The sequence below is a fragment of the Strigops habroptila genome, chromosome W, assembly GCF_004027225.2.
Source record: "Strigops habroptila isolate Jane chromosome W, bStrHab1.2.pri, whole genome shotgun sequence".
Classification (NCBI taxonomy): domain Eukaryota; kingdom Metazoa; phylum Chordata; class Aves; order Psittaciformes; family Psittacidae; genus Strigops; species Strigops habroptila.
This window is the reverse complement of record NC_044301.2, coordinates 28,996,483-29,009,248: the sequence shown is the minus strand read 5'-3', so window position 1 is coordinate 29,009,248 and position 12,766 is coordinate 28,996,483. Positions and strand designations below refer to the sequence as shown.

The 12,766-nt window shown below is 54.9% G+C and overlaps 1 protein-coding gene and 1 long non-coding RNA gene across 2 annotated transcripts; both read left to right on the top strand.

Moving 5' to 3' along the window:
• The first annotated feature begins 4,164 nt into the window (after nucleotides 1–4,164).
• Nucleotides 4,165–11,555, top strand: ACD (ACD shelterin complex subunit and telomerase recruitment factor). Its single transcript, XM_030511014.1, has 13 exons — nucleotides 4,165–4,352; nucleotides 4,846–4,973; nucleotides 7,060–7,186; nucleotides 7,829–7,919; nucleotides 8,129–8,208; nucleotides 8,383–8,427; nucleotides 8,979–9,013; nucleotides 9,384–9,547; nucleotides 9,750–9,837; nucleotides 9,992–10,072; nucleotides 10,536–10,634; nucleotides 10,839–11,404; nucleotides 11,529–11,555. The coding sequence occupies exons 1-13, from the start codon at nucleotides 4,165–4,167 to the stop codon at nucleotides 11,553–11,555; spliced, it is 1,719 nt and encodes a 572-aa protein (XP_030366874.1).
• Nucleotides 11,556–11,601: 46 nt separating this feature from the next.
• On the top strand, nucleotides 11,602–12,765 carry LOC115619216. Its single transcript, XR_003994956.1, has 2 exons — nucleotides 11,602–12,001; nucleotides 12,202–12,765. It is a non-coding gene; the product is annotated as an uncharacterized LOC115619216 (long non-coding RNA).
• The last annotated feature ends 1 nt before the right edge of the window (nucleotide 12,766 follows it).

Here is a 12,766-nt window from a genome sequence, read left to right as displayed (position 1 = left end):
AATCGACTTTCAGCTTAGTTCCCATCCATTTCACCCTGACCCAGAATGGAGAGCAGGGGGGTGGCAGTAAGGAAAAATACCCCCATGAGCACCGTGGGTGCTGCTCCCCAGGCCGTGTACCCTCCCATCCCCAAAGGTCAGCTGCTTTCTGTGCTGGTCACAGCCCATGGCAGTGATGTTGCACCTTGTCCTCTTCTGCAGGCACCACTGACAGTGGAGCACAGTGTGCAGGGCATCCTGACCATGCTGGCCAGCCTCTTGCAGAACACCTCTGAAGCCTTCCTTGACTGGGAAGGGAACAGCCTGCCCTGGTGATGGGCAGATGGACAATGCCTCTTGCCCATGCTGCAGCCTCCTGCTCACTGGCTCACTCCTCTGCATGGTCACCCTGCTGACACTCAGCGAGCCAGGGAGATGGGAAGGGTCTGGGAAGCAGCTTCTCCCTCCTTCTCCACCCCATTCGTGGCCCTGCAGTCCCCCTATATCCCCCACCTCTGTAAACACTGGGAGCTGATGCCTCTCTGCTCCATCTCTACATCCCCAGCATCAACCTCCACTGCCCGAGCACTGTGTCCCTGTCTGTCCTGCCTCCAACCAAAGCATCCCCCTACTGAAAGGCAAGGGCAGCTTGTCCCCATGACCCGCAGCCCTTTGGGCACCCAGACAGGGCACACACAGCCCTGGGGGTGCCCCACAGCTGGCTGAGGGGAAAGCCAGCCCCATGGATGCTCCGAAGCTCTGCCACAGCTCCCGTGCCAGACACCAGGGACAGCTGTGGGTCAGGTGGGCAATAGTGGGCATGGCCACATGCCAGGATAAGGATTGGGGTACCTGGGAAGGGGCTGCCCCATGGAGCTGGCAGTGCACAGCAGAGCTGATGGCTCTTGGGCAGGGGTTTATTGAGGATGTGGGGCAGGTGGGAGCAGCAGCATAGGGCCCTGCTACCAGGATCCCAGCTGGCATCTCACCAGGGAATGACCTTCCCTTCCCAGTACAGGAAGGTGCCGGTGTCCTTGGAGAGGGAGGCGAGCACCTTCAGCATCCCTTGCATGCTCTCATCCACCATCATGGGGGGCTGTGGGGCAGAGGGGGAGAGGCAGCCCATGCCTGAAGCCTGGCTAAGGCTGCCCTGGAGCAGCAGGGCCAGGGGAAGGAGCTGCTCAAGGACAAGGGGAAAGCCACCAGCCCCGGGCAGAGGAGCTGAGCAGGGAACCAAGAGGATGGGGCACCAGGTTCCTGGGACCAGGGCAGGGGGAGCTGCCCAGGTAGCAGTGGGGCAGGCAGGGAGGTCATGGTCAGGAGCTCAGGGCAGCAGCTCCCTTACATGGAGAATGAGCATAGGGGCTCTGATGGACCAGCCATGGTGAAACTCCTACCGTGTGTCTGGCAGAGCCCCCCATATCAGTTTGCACCCAGCCACAGTGCAGAGCAACCCAGAGGACATCATATTCCTGGTACCCCAGGGACTGGCACTTGGTCAGCATGTTCAGAGCAGCCTGCAGGAGACAAGGCAGGGATGGCGGTGGGAGGACAAGGGTGGTTGCAAGGGGACACATGCAGACCCCGCGGCAGGGATAGGGCAGGGGAAGCAAATCTGTCCCCAGCACAGTGTGGTGGCACCTTGTTGTAGCAGTATGAGACAATCTGCATTAGATCCCAACCAGCAGGAGAAGAGATGGAGCTGGCATAGCTGGACATGTTGATGATGGCTGCCCTGCTGCAGCTCGGTGCTGAGCCCGGGCTGAAAAAAACAGAACCCCACCAGGACTGCTTGGAAACCCTCCAGAGCAACCCTCTTCTCAGGGTCTGCTCTATCAACAGCTGTAGTATTTATTACCCTAACTATTCTATGATTCTATGTTGTAAGTGTGATAGATGGATAAAATTCAGTTTTGCCCCCCAGGCACACACAGCACACGAGACACCCAATCCCAGGGTGGTCCCAGCTCATTCCTGCAGCAGTGAAGCGGTGATGGACTGATTTCCTAGCTGCCTTCCAAGGAAAACATCTGACTGGTGGTACAGGAGCTTTGGGACAGGCCTGAAGATCCCCCAGGAGTTCCTGCTGTGCTTAAAGTCAATGGAGAAGCACCACCTGTGTGTCTCCATGTGCTGATGAACACCCGTGGGCATCCCACAGCCTCCCCAGGTGGTTCCTGCTCCAGTAGGTTCCTGCTCCCAAACTGTGCACAGACTGTTTGGAATACCGGAATCATAGAATCCCAGACTGGTTTGAGTTGGAAGGGACCTTAAAGCTCATCCAGTTTCAACCCCCTGCCCCGGGCAGGGACACCTTCCACTAGACCAGGTTGCTCCAAGCCCCATCCAACCTGGCCTTGAACAGTGCCAGGGATGGGGCATCCATAACTTCTCAGCAGATATATTTAAGCTAGTTAGGAGATGTTCTGTAGGTCCTTTAAGATTATTAATAGCACCAGAGCAGGCAGGTGACTGTGCAGGGCCACCCAGGGAGAGCCTGGGGCTGCTCAGCGCTGTCGGAGCCAGAGCCTAGGGAAGGAATGTGAAAAGAAGAGAGTGTTGCAGAGGTGGTTTGGCATCACATGTGAGCCACCAAACAGGAAGCAGCAATGGAAAGTCAGGCAAACAATGAGGAAAAGGGGGTGTGTGCCCAGGAAAAGCCTAGAGAAGAGCAGGGAGCCTGCTGTGGGCTGGGGCTGTGGATAGGTATGCAGACAGGGATGGGAATAGGGATAGGGTTTGGGGATGTGGATAGAATCATAGAATCAACCACGTTGGAAAAGACTTTCAAGATCATCAAGTCCAACCGTTCCCCCAGCACTACCAAGGCCACCACTAAACCATATCACTGAGGGCCTCATCTACACGGTTTTTGAACATGTCCAGGGATGGTGATTCCACCACTCCCCTGGGAAGCCTGTTCCAATACCTGACCACCCTCTCTGTGAAGAAATTGTTCCTAATATCCAGTCTGGTTTGAGGCCATTTCTTCTTGTCCTATCACTTGTTACTTGGGAGAAGAGATCAACCCCCACCTCACTACAACCTCCTTTCAGGTAGTTGTAGAGAGCGATAAGGTCCCCCCTGAGCCTTCTCTTCCCCAGACGAAACCCCCCCAGTTCCCTCAGCCGTTACTCATCACACTTGTGCTCCAGGCCCTTCACCAGCTCCGTTGCCCTTCTCTGGACCTGCTCTAGTACCTCAATGTCTCTCTTGCAGTGAGGGGCCCAGAACTGAACACAGGATTCGAGGTGCAGCCTCACCAGTGCTGAGTACAGGGGGACGATCACTTCCCTGGCCCTGCTGGCTATGCTATTTCTGATACAGGCCAGGAAGCTATTGGCTGCCTTGGCTGCCTGGGCACAAGCTGGCTCATGTTCAGCTCTGTCAATCAGCACCTCCAGGTCCTTTTCTGCCAAGCAGCTTTCCAGCCACTCTTCCCCAAGCCTGGAGTGTTGCATGGAGTGGTGGCAAATGGCATCACATCTAGTTGGCAACCAGTCACTAGTGGTGTCCCTCAGGGCTTGGTGTTAGGGCCAGTGTGGTTTAACATCTTCAGTGATGATCTGGATGAGGGGATCGAGTGCACCCTCAGTAAATCTGCAGATGACACCAAGTTGGCTGGGAGTGTTGAACTGCTGAAGGGTAAGAAGCTCTGTAGAGGGATCTGGACAGGCTGGATCGATGAGCTGTGGCCAATGGTATGAGGTTCAACAAGGCAAAGTGCCAGGTCCTGCATTTGGGCCACAACAACCCCATGTGCAGATGCCAACACGAATGGGGATAGGGATGGGGTTGGGAATGCAGTTAGGGTTGGGGATGCAAACAGGGATGGGGATGTGGATGGGGTTGGTGATGCAGGCAGGGATGAAGATGCATATGTGGATGGAGTTGGGGATGCAGATGGGGTAGGATTTGCGGATGGGCTTGGGGATGCAAATAGGGATGGGGATAGGAACGGGGATGGGGTTGGGGATGCAGACAGGAATGGAGATGCAGATGTGGATGGGTCTGGGGATGCAGACAGGGATGTGGATGTGGATGGAGTTGAAGATGCAGATGGGGATGGGGATTGAAATAGGGATTGGGATGGAGATGGGGTCTGGGATGCGGACGGGGAAGGGGATGGAAATATGGATACAGATAGGGATGGGGTTGGGGAGGCAAACAGGGATGGAGATAGGGATGGAGATGCGAATGCGAACGGGAAAGGGACGGAGCTGGATGCGGAAGTGGAAGGGGCTAAGACCGCCGCCCCGCCCCGAGTCCCGGCGCCATTTCCTGTTTTCGTGTCGCGGCGCGGACTCGGCTTCGCGCGGGGCCATGGTGGCGGCGGCGGGAGCGGCCGGGACGTGCGGGAAGCTGGAGGCGCAGTGAGACCCGGGGGGGGGGGGAACGGACCGACCGTGCCTGAGTCAGCCTGCCTGTGCCCGAGCACTGCCTGTCTCAGCCCCTCTGCATGGTCCTCATCCAGCAAAGCGGGTCCACTTCCCCCTTTCGCAGTTAAGACAGTGATTGATAAGTCCTGGGCACAGGAAAATAATTACTGGGGGGGATAACCAACAGTATGGGAAGAGGTGGAAAATAAACTGTCCTGACCTGGGTGGGAGACTGGCAGAAGGCCTGTCCCGGATCCCACCATGGCATGAGTGGGTGCTGCAGGACCAGTGTGCCCACGGCAGCACATCTTCCCCAGCACAGCTCCCTTAGGATGGGTGTCCTTGCAGAGTAGTGGGTGGATTTGGGCAGGATTGGAACCATTTCCTGGGGTTGTGGTTGTATTTAAGGTGCAAAACTATTCCCGGGATGATGGAGCTTTGCTGTGTCCTGCTTTTACAATTTGGTGCCTCGTCCTTTCTCCCACAGGTTTGTGTTCAAGAACAAGAACATGGCTTCTCCTAAAGTCTACGTCCTGCAGCCTTGGATCACCAACCTCTTGTTGAATTATGATCAGCTCGATGCCAGTAAGAATCTCCTGGCTGGGCAGGTCCTGCAGATAGGTACCGAGAGGGACTGTCCTAAAGTACTCCAACAGCGTTTGAAATCCTAATTCCTGGAAGCATTCAGCAGTTGCCAGTTTGGTGGCTGTGGATGGGTGACCCTTCTCCTCAAAGTCCCTCATTAGTTTTTTATTGTTGAGTTGGAGGAGCTTCGCTTTGCCCATTTCTGGCAGCTTTCTCTGACTTTTGCACCTCTGGTAGATGCGACCTGCTCTCATCCAAAGAGTTTGTTGTCTCCAAACTCATCTCCTAGCTTTGCACTTGCAGGCCACCTTGCCTTCCTCCTCCTCTTTGCATCCCATCCTTGTACCACACCAGTTGATGGGTAGCCCTGACAGTAGCATGAGACAGAAGCAGGACCTGCTGAGGTGTCTGGAGCATTGTCCTGTCTGGTGGTGATGAAGATGCTGTGAGACATATAGGTGCACATGCAGGCATGGGACTCGCACAGGCAGGACATGGGGTTCCTGCCTTGTGCTGGGTTGTGGCCATGGCCTGGATGCTGGAGAAACCCAGCTCCAGTGCTCTGGTTTGCTCTTCTCTCACAGCCTGTGGGTGCTTGTGGCAGCATCCCACCATGGACAACATTACTGTTGTCAATCTCCTAATTGTCTGTTGAGGAAAGAGATGTTTGAGGCGGCTCAGATGTCTCCTCACTAATAGGAGCAGGAAGGAGAGAGATGGGTATTGTGGTTTAAACAGAAGGAGAGAGGAGATGGGGAGAAAAAAGTGACAGCAAGAGAGAGAAGACCCCATGGTCCTGTTCCCCATCCCATCTGAAGACATGGAGGTGGCGAATATCTGGTTCCCTCTTCTTCATCTTGTTTTTGACTCAGTCCCATGAGCAGCACTGCCTGCTGCTGGTACCAGTGCTCTCTTGCAGCATGTGCTAAGCCACTGCCTCTGCTGGGAATCAAGAGTTGCCCATAGCGAGTGAGCAGGTGGTAGGACTAGCCACATGCACACTGGGCTTCTCCCTCTGGCCAGTGGGGACTGCTGGGTGGCTGAGCTGTGATACCTACGGGAGCAGGATCCTGGTGACACAGGCATCCTTAAACCCAGCAGCAAGTGCTTTTGGCTTGTACAGTTGGCTTTATGCAGTGAGATTGGCAGGTTCTTCTTCTTCTAAGAAGGTCTCAGCTGATGGATGCTGGAGAGGGACTCTTCATCAGGGACTGTAGTGATAGGACAAGGGGTAATGGGTTCAAACTTAAACATGGGAAGTTCAGGTTAAATATAAAGAAGAAGTTCTTTACTGTGAGGGTGGTGAGGCACTGGAATGGGTTGTCTAAAGAAGTGGTAAATGCTCCATCCCTGGCGGTGTTCAAGGCCAGGTTGGACAGAGCCTTGGGTGACATGGTCTAGGGTGAGGCATCCCTGCCCATGGCAGGGGGTTGGAACTAGATGATCTTAAGGTCCTTTCCAACCCTAACCATTCTATGATTCTATGGTGACCAGTCTTTTTAGCATAGTGGGCACCTATGAAAGGATATATGCACACCATTTATAAATGGAGGTGGTATTCATGCATGATGGGACATGCCTTTGTATGTGGGACATCACATTCCCTCTTTGTGCATCATGTTTCAACATGACCAGTCAGGTGGACGATGTACGTGATGTCTGTGACCAAATCGTAGGCATGTACCAGGAGAAGCCCATGGCTAGAGGGATTGGGGCAGGCCAGGACTGATCCACAGCTCCCAGCCCATAGAACAGGCAGGTTTGAGACCTGGAGGAGCAGTTTATTGCTTCCCTTGGGGGTTGTTTTTACCCAGCATGGACATGGCTTAGTACAGGCTCAGGGTTGTTACACCATTCAGAAGGGAATGGCTGTTGTGATCCTGCTGGTTGCTGCTGCTCTCTGTCTCCCTGGAGGAGCACATGTCCCAAACCTGCCCAGACCCATCATTCCTGGATTCCTGCTGCTGGTTTGGGTAAAAAACACTTGGCTTCATGGTGGATGGTGACCTTCTCTCCTAAGAGTCCAGGCTCTCAGCCAGGTGTGTGGTGTCCTGTCCTTGTTCACAGGGAAGTCTGAAAGTGACATTTCTTTTTCTCCCCTCCCCAATCTCTTCATAGGTCTTGAGTGACTCAACTGTGCCAGGCCAACCTGAGGTCCTTCAAGATGCTGTCCTACAGTTCTCAGATGGGTCCTACTATATCCATGTGGTCATTACATCCAAAGCTCTGTGGTCAGAGGAAAAGTGGGTTCCACCATGACTAGGCTGTGGCTGGGACAGCAGTTCTCCACAGCTGCTAGTGGGGCTTCTGCCTGGTCTTGTTTCAGGTTGTGTTAAGCTAAAGCAATCACAGGGTGGGAAGTCTGCATGAAAGAGCTGCTAAGGGAAGGAAGCCAGAATGCTGGTGCTCAGTGTTTTGGTTTTGGCTGGCTGGGATGGGCAGGGGTTGATGGCAGAAGCTGCGATGCACATGTAGATGTGATTAGAAAGGACTAAAGAGCCTGTGGGTTTTGTGAAAGGAACCAGAGCATTAACCATGGTAGCTTGGGCTGTTCCTTCAGTGCTTTCCTCAATTTCCCCAGTTGGACACCCCTAGACTGGTGGGGTGCTGGTAGCAGAACCAAGGATAAGCAGCAGGAATAAGTTGCAGGAACCAGGAGCCCTTGGTCCCTGATACTCATGCTGAGGCATGTTCCAGCATAGAATCCTAGAATAGTTTGGGTTGGAAGGGACCTTCAAAGCTCATGTAGTCCAATCCCCATCTAGTCATCTCATCCATGCCCCAGTGTGGTTGGTGTAGCTGCTGGGGGAGTGCCACTGTGCGTCTGGGTGATCCAGCTCCATTCTTCATCTCTCCAAGACATTCCTGCTCTGCTCTTTTTCTAGCACCCACATGCAGCTCAGACTTTCCAGCCTTATTTGCAGAATTATTGTCTTGCAGAAGTACACGGTGTGTTTCCAGGAGGAAGCCAGGCTGGTGAGTGCTCTGATGAGTGGAAGCAACTTGTTCCTTTGCCCTTGCTTCCTGCATGCTTACCTGCTTTGAGCTGCTCCCAGGAGCTGGAGGCAGATGATGGGTGGCCTTTCTTCTCTCTTCTGAGCTGGAGTGGGTGCTCACTGGCTCCTGGGGTGGGTGGGAGTAGTGGTGGGACTGCAGGTGCCTCACAGGCTCTGTTTTCCCCACAGGAGGACTGTGAGTTCTACCTCAGGGCCCAGCAGTTCATCGTGCTGCCCACGGAGAGGCAGAGGTTGGAGTCATCTGATGGGTACAGCGGGGGGCTTGGCTCTAGGGGGGCTTCTTCAACACCCTGGGAGTCCTGGTGTGACCTGGTTGTGGTGGGGACTTTCTGCTCTTTGAAAGAGGAATTGTCTCCATTGCGAACTGTGAAGGAAGATGGGGATTCAGAGGGAATCAGTAACCAGCTTCTCTCTTGCTGCAGGAACAAGGAGCCCTCTGTGATGCAGAAGATAAAGGAGGTCTGGCTGTAAGTACAGGGCTAGCCATTGCTGGGGAATGTGTCCAGACACCATGAAGAGAGCACAGCTCTGGCTGGGGTTGGAGCAGCCTGGCAAGGGCAGGCTCAGGTTATGGCAGCTCCTGGTTAACCTGTGGGACTCCCTGCCCTAGGATGTGACAGAGCCGAGTAGACCATGCAGAGGGCTCTCCATCTCCAGCCTTTTCCTCTGAGTTGGGAAGAAGCACCCGTAGGGAACTCGTTCCTGCCAGCCATGGGCAGCATGGGCAGGTGGGTGAGCCCTGTACAGCTCAGTCTTCACTCCATGCTTGGAGACCCAACTCCAGAGATCCTCAGGGGTCTCCATCAGTCTGTCTCCAAGAGCAAGGCTCCCTGATAGGTATTCCTGGGATACTGAGCAGAGGCTGGTGGCCAGATCCAGCACCCAGTAGGGAATCCATTGCTTCCACAAGCTGCTTCTCCCAAGCCAGGGTGCTCGATCTGTGACAGAGAGCTGCAAAGGGCTGTTGGCCTGCATGTGCTCAGCCCTAACCTGTCTGTCTTCTCCTTGGTCATTGCAGGAGGAGTCTCACTCTGAAGAATGCCCCCAGCTCAGGTAAAGGGTTGTGAGGGGCATGTGATGTTCTGGCTGCCTGGCGGGGCTCTTGGCTCTCCTCACCTTGGTCCGTATTAGATAAGGGTAGCACAAACCTGGCCAGATCTCACAAAGCAGCATTACTAAGCCTAAAGCAGGTGGTGCTGACAGCTAAAGCAGTGTGGGCCATTGCACACCTGCTGCTGCTCCAGGACCTGCGTGGAGAAAGGAAAGAGAGTTTCTAGAAGCAAACGCAGATTTTTGTGTGTTGTGTGTTCCACAGGTTTCAGTGCACATGGCAATCATGCAGCAGAGTAAATGCAGTTGCAAGTGAGGTTTGCCTGAATTAAGGTGTCTCCTCTCTACTGATGTTCATGTGTTCTTGCTCCAGAGCCATCCATCTCTCAGCTGATCGATGCCATAGGACAAAGCCAGCTGGAGGTTTTGAAGGAAAATTCTGAGGAATGCTTGGATTTATGGATGCCCAAAGTGATGCCAGTGATGGTGAAAGACGAGGTTCCTGTCACCCAGTGGGAGGCAGAGCGCAAGGAAGAGGTCAGTCTGGCTGCTGCGACCATCTGAGACAGGGCTGTGACAGCTCATGGTGCTCTGGAGGGGTGGGAGGAGGAAGGGGAAAGGCAGTGGGCAGAGCTGGAGGGTTGCTGGGCAGAGATGGGCTCAGGTGCCAGTTACAGGTGGGCTCCCGCATCCAGAGTGGAACTACCCAACAAGAACCATGCAACGTGTCTCATTTCAGCAGGATGAGGACACCTTCATGGTGCTGGCCAACATCCTGGTGGTCCCTCCAGAGGAGGAGGCAGTTGCTTGTGATGCTTCAAAGGCAGGTCAGTGCAGTGGCTTCATCTGCAGGGTAGCTAGGTGGGCAGTTCAGTGCCCAAGCATGTGAAATAAGGTTCTCCCTGGCATGGGGACATGACTTCCTTTGCTCTGGCTCTGCAGCATGCTGGGATGTGACCATCAATGTCCCTTTCATTGCAGAAACAAGCGAAGCAACTCCCGGGGAGAGTAGTGATGGCAGGACAGGGCCGGGCAACTTGAGTGTCATATCCCAACCCAGCTGTGAGTAGTGGGACCTCCAGATCCTATCCAGCCTCTTTGTAGTTTCCTCTGCAGTTGGCTCAGCCCATCTTCTCCTTGGATTGAGCAGAGGAGGTACTGGCATGGTCAGGTCTTTGGGACACCAGGATTCCCAGCCCTGCCTTGAGCAGACAGGGAATGGTCCCATTCCTGCAGCCTCCTGGAGCTGAGCAGCTTCGGTTCATTGTGCTTGGAGCACAAGTGATGTTGTCCCTTTGATGCCATCACAGAGCCAGAGTCTCCTGCCCAAGTGTGGGCTCTTGGCTGGCTGTGGTTCATCACCAGGGCGGGCTTGCGTCACCTCACTGGGCTTGGTGTCACTAAGCTCTGCTGCAGAAGGACCTGCAGGAGCTCGTGCACAGTTCTTTTGTAGTCACCACAGGGTTGGGAGTGGGCCAAAATCAACTTTCTTTGCCAAAATCAACCCCCAGCTTCATTGTTGTAGCTGCCAAGTCAACGGCCTTGTCAGAGAGCTCGGAGGGATCCATGGACAACCCCTGGAACAGACTCCCCCCAATATCTTTGACCCTTAGCTGTTCAGATGGTGAGTCCCCATGCCATCCAGCCTGCCTTGCTGGCAGGAGACAACCCCTCTCCTCTCACTGGGTGACCATGTAGCTCATCCTGGATGCTGCCTTGCTTTCCCTGGCTAAAAAGTAGTGCTGTAGTGTTCCCATTGCCCTGTGCCTGCATCCTTCCAACTCCAATGCTCTCCTGCCCAAGCTGACCATGTATTTACTCTTACCAGAGAAGATCCTTCAACAAGACCCTCCATCGAAGACCAAGCAAGATGTGGCTGCTGACAGCAACACCCAGGACTCGCTGGAACTGTGTAGCCAGGACTCTTCTGAGGGCTTGCCACCAGGAGAGCCGGTGCAGACCTCCTCTCCTTCCCTGCTCTGCAACTATGGCAATACCAATCTGGTGGAGACCAGCACCATGCAGGCACCATCAGCCATGGAGGCAGCTTGTGGTGCTCCCAGCACTGCCCAAGGCCTGCAGGTTTCAGGGGGCTCTCAGGCCACCCCAACATCTCTTCCTCTGGCTTCTCCCATCTTGCCCAGCAGCCGGTTGCAAGCCCTGCCCGAAGGGATGCCTCACCAGGAGCAGGCAGACTCCAGTGTCGCAGCTTTCCCTCCGGATACGTTGGGGCATGGTCAGGCTCATGCCAGGACCCCAGGAGGAGATGCTGTGGGTGCCAAGGGGAAGCTGCTGGCAGGAGATGGCCAAGCACTGCTGGCCCACCATGGGCAGCAGCATCCCCAAGGTGCCCTGTGGGGCAAGGGGAGAGAGATGGGCTGGAGGCTGGAGCCCGTGAGTACACAGAGTGCTAAGAAGAGCAGAAAGGAGGAGACAGGGCTGCGGTGTGGAAAGGAGCTTGAGGAGGAAGAGGAGGAAGTGCAAGCATCTGTAGTGAGTGGCCCCAGCTCCTGGCCAGAGCAGCATAGAGCTCTACAGCTGGTAAAGATGAAGCAGTTGGTGGGGTTCCCTGGGGAGGAGGGGGCCTGGGGAGGTTCTCTGGGTCGTGTCCCCCCCCCCACTGCTGGTGTCCATCCCCAAGGTCTTTCCTCACCTGGCTGTTGGAGATGTGGAGTTGAAGGTGGGTATTGACATACATGGTGGCCCCAACCCTCTGGAAGGAGGATTTGGGGCACTGGGTGAAGATGTAGTTGAGCCAGGGCTGGGTGGAAACCAACACTTGCTGGAGCATCTTCCAGCTCTCTGGGTAAAATATGATTGGAAGAGCAGGAAATTATTGAGGGAGAGACTCCAGGGTTTTCCTGGGGCTGTGCTCTGGGCTTTGTGACCACCCTCACCCTCCCCTTCACTCCTGCAGTACGAGAAGAAGCTGCTCCAGTACAGATACGAGACACCGAGCCCCAAGCTCTGCGAGCAGATAAGATCTGTTAGGTCAGTGCAACTATGGCCTCATGTGGCCATCCCTTGTCCCCCCATGGCTGGTCCCATGGGATGTAGGCAGTGCCACTTGCATCCCTGTGGTGGGTCCCCACATTCTGCCTTACCCCTCGTCATTGGGCTGCCCCAGCGCATGGTGGCATGTCCCCAGCCAGGTCCCTTCTCACCCCAGCTCCCCCGCTGTGGTTTCACAGGATCTCAAAGGTGATGCTGAAGTGGGCTTGCTGGATCCTGATGGACAGGGAGGTGGATTCCTGAGCCCAGCCCATCCTTCCTTTCTTCACTGGTTCAGACAGAACAATTTAGGGCTGCCTGGGAAGAGCAGTTGGAGGAGGGATGGGGGGACACCAGGACCCCTGTCCCCAAGGGGCCCACTGAGTGGTTTGGCCTGGCTGCAGACCCTGGCTGTAGAGATGCTGGGGACATGACCTGTTGAAGGCCAGCACCCTCAGTGCTGAGAGGGGGGGAAAAGCATCTGTTCAGGGATGCCTGTGGGTGAGCCAGTTCCCCTCTCCCACTTCTCCCTCTCCATCCTTTCCAAACTCCCTGGCACGGCAGGTGGGGACAAGAGGTGACCTGGTGCCACCGTAACATTGTGTCTGTCAGCCCCACAATCTGATCCCCGCTCCCAAGGCAGCAATGGAGTTTGGATGTTTTATTGGATGGTTTCTGCAGGGTCCTGCACTGTTCATTACAAAAAATGCCCCACAGGGTTATGCTGTAGAAATGAAAAATAAAAATTGTATATTTTTTAAATAC

Excerpts from the sequence above, each read along its gene's own strand:
- ACD (XM_030511014.1), top strand. The coding sequence starts at position 4,165 with ATGGAGATGCGAATGCGAACGGGAAAGGGACGGAGCTGGATGCGGAAG. Across the intron at positions 8,209-8,382 it reads AGGTTGGAGTCATCTGATGG|GAACAAGGAGCCCTCTGTGA; the intron begins GTACAGCGGGGG and ends CTCTTGCTGCAG. Across the intron at positions 10,073-10,535 it reads TGTCATATCCCAACCCAGCT|CTGCCAAGTCAACGGCCTTG; the intron begins GTGAGTAGTGGG and ends TCATTGTTGTAG.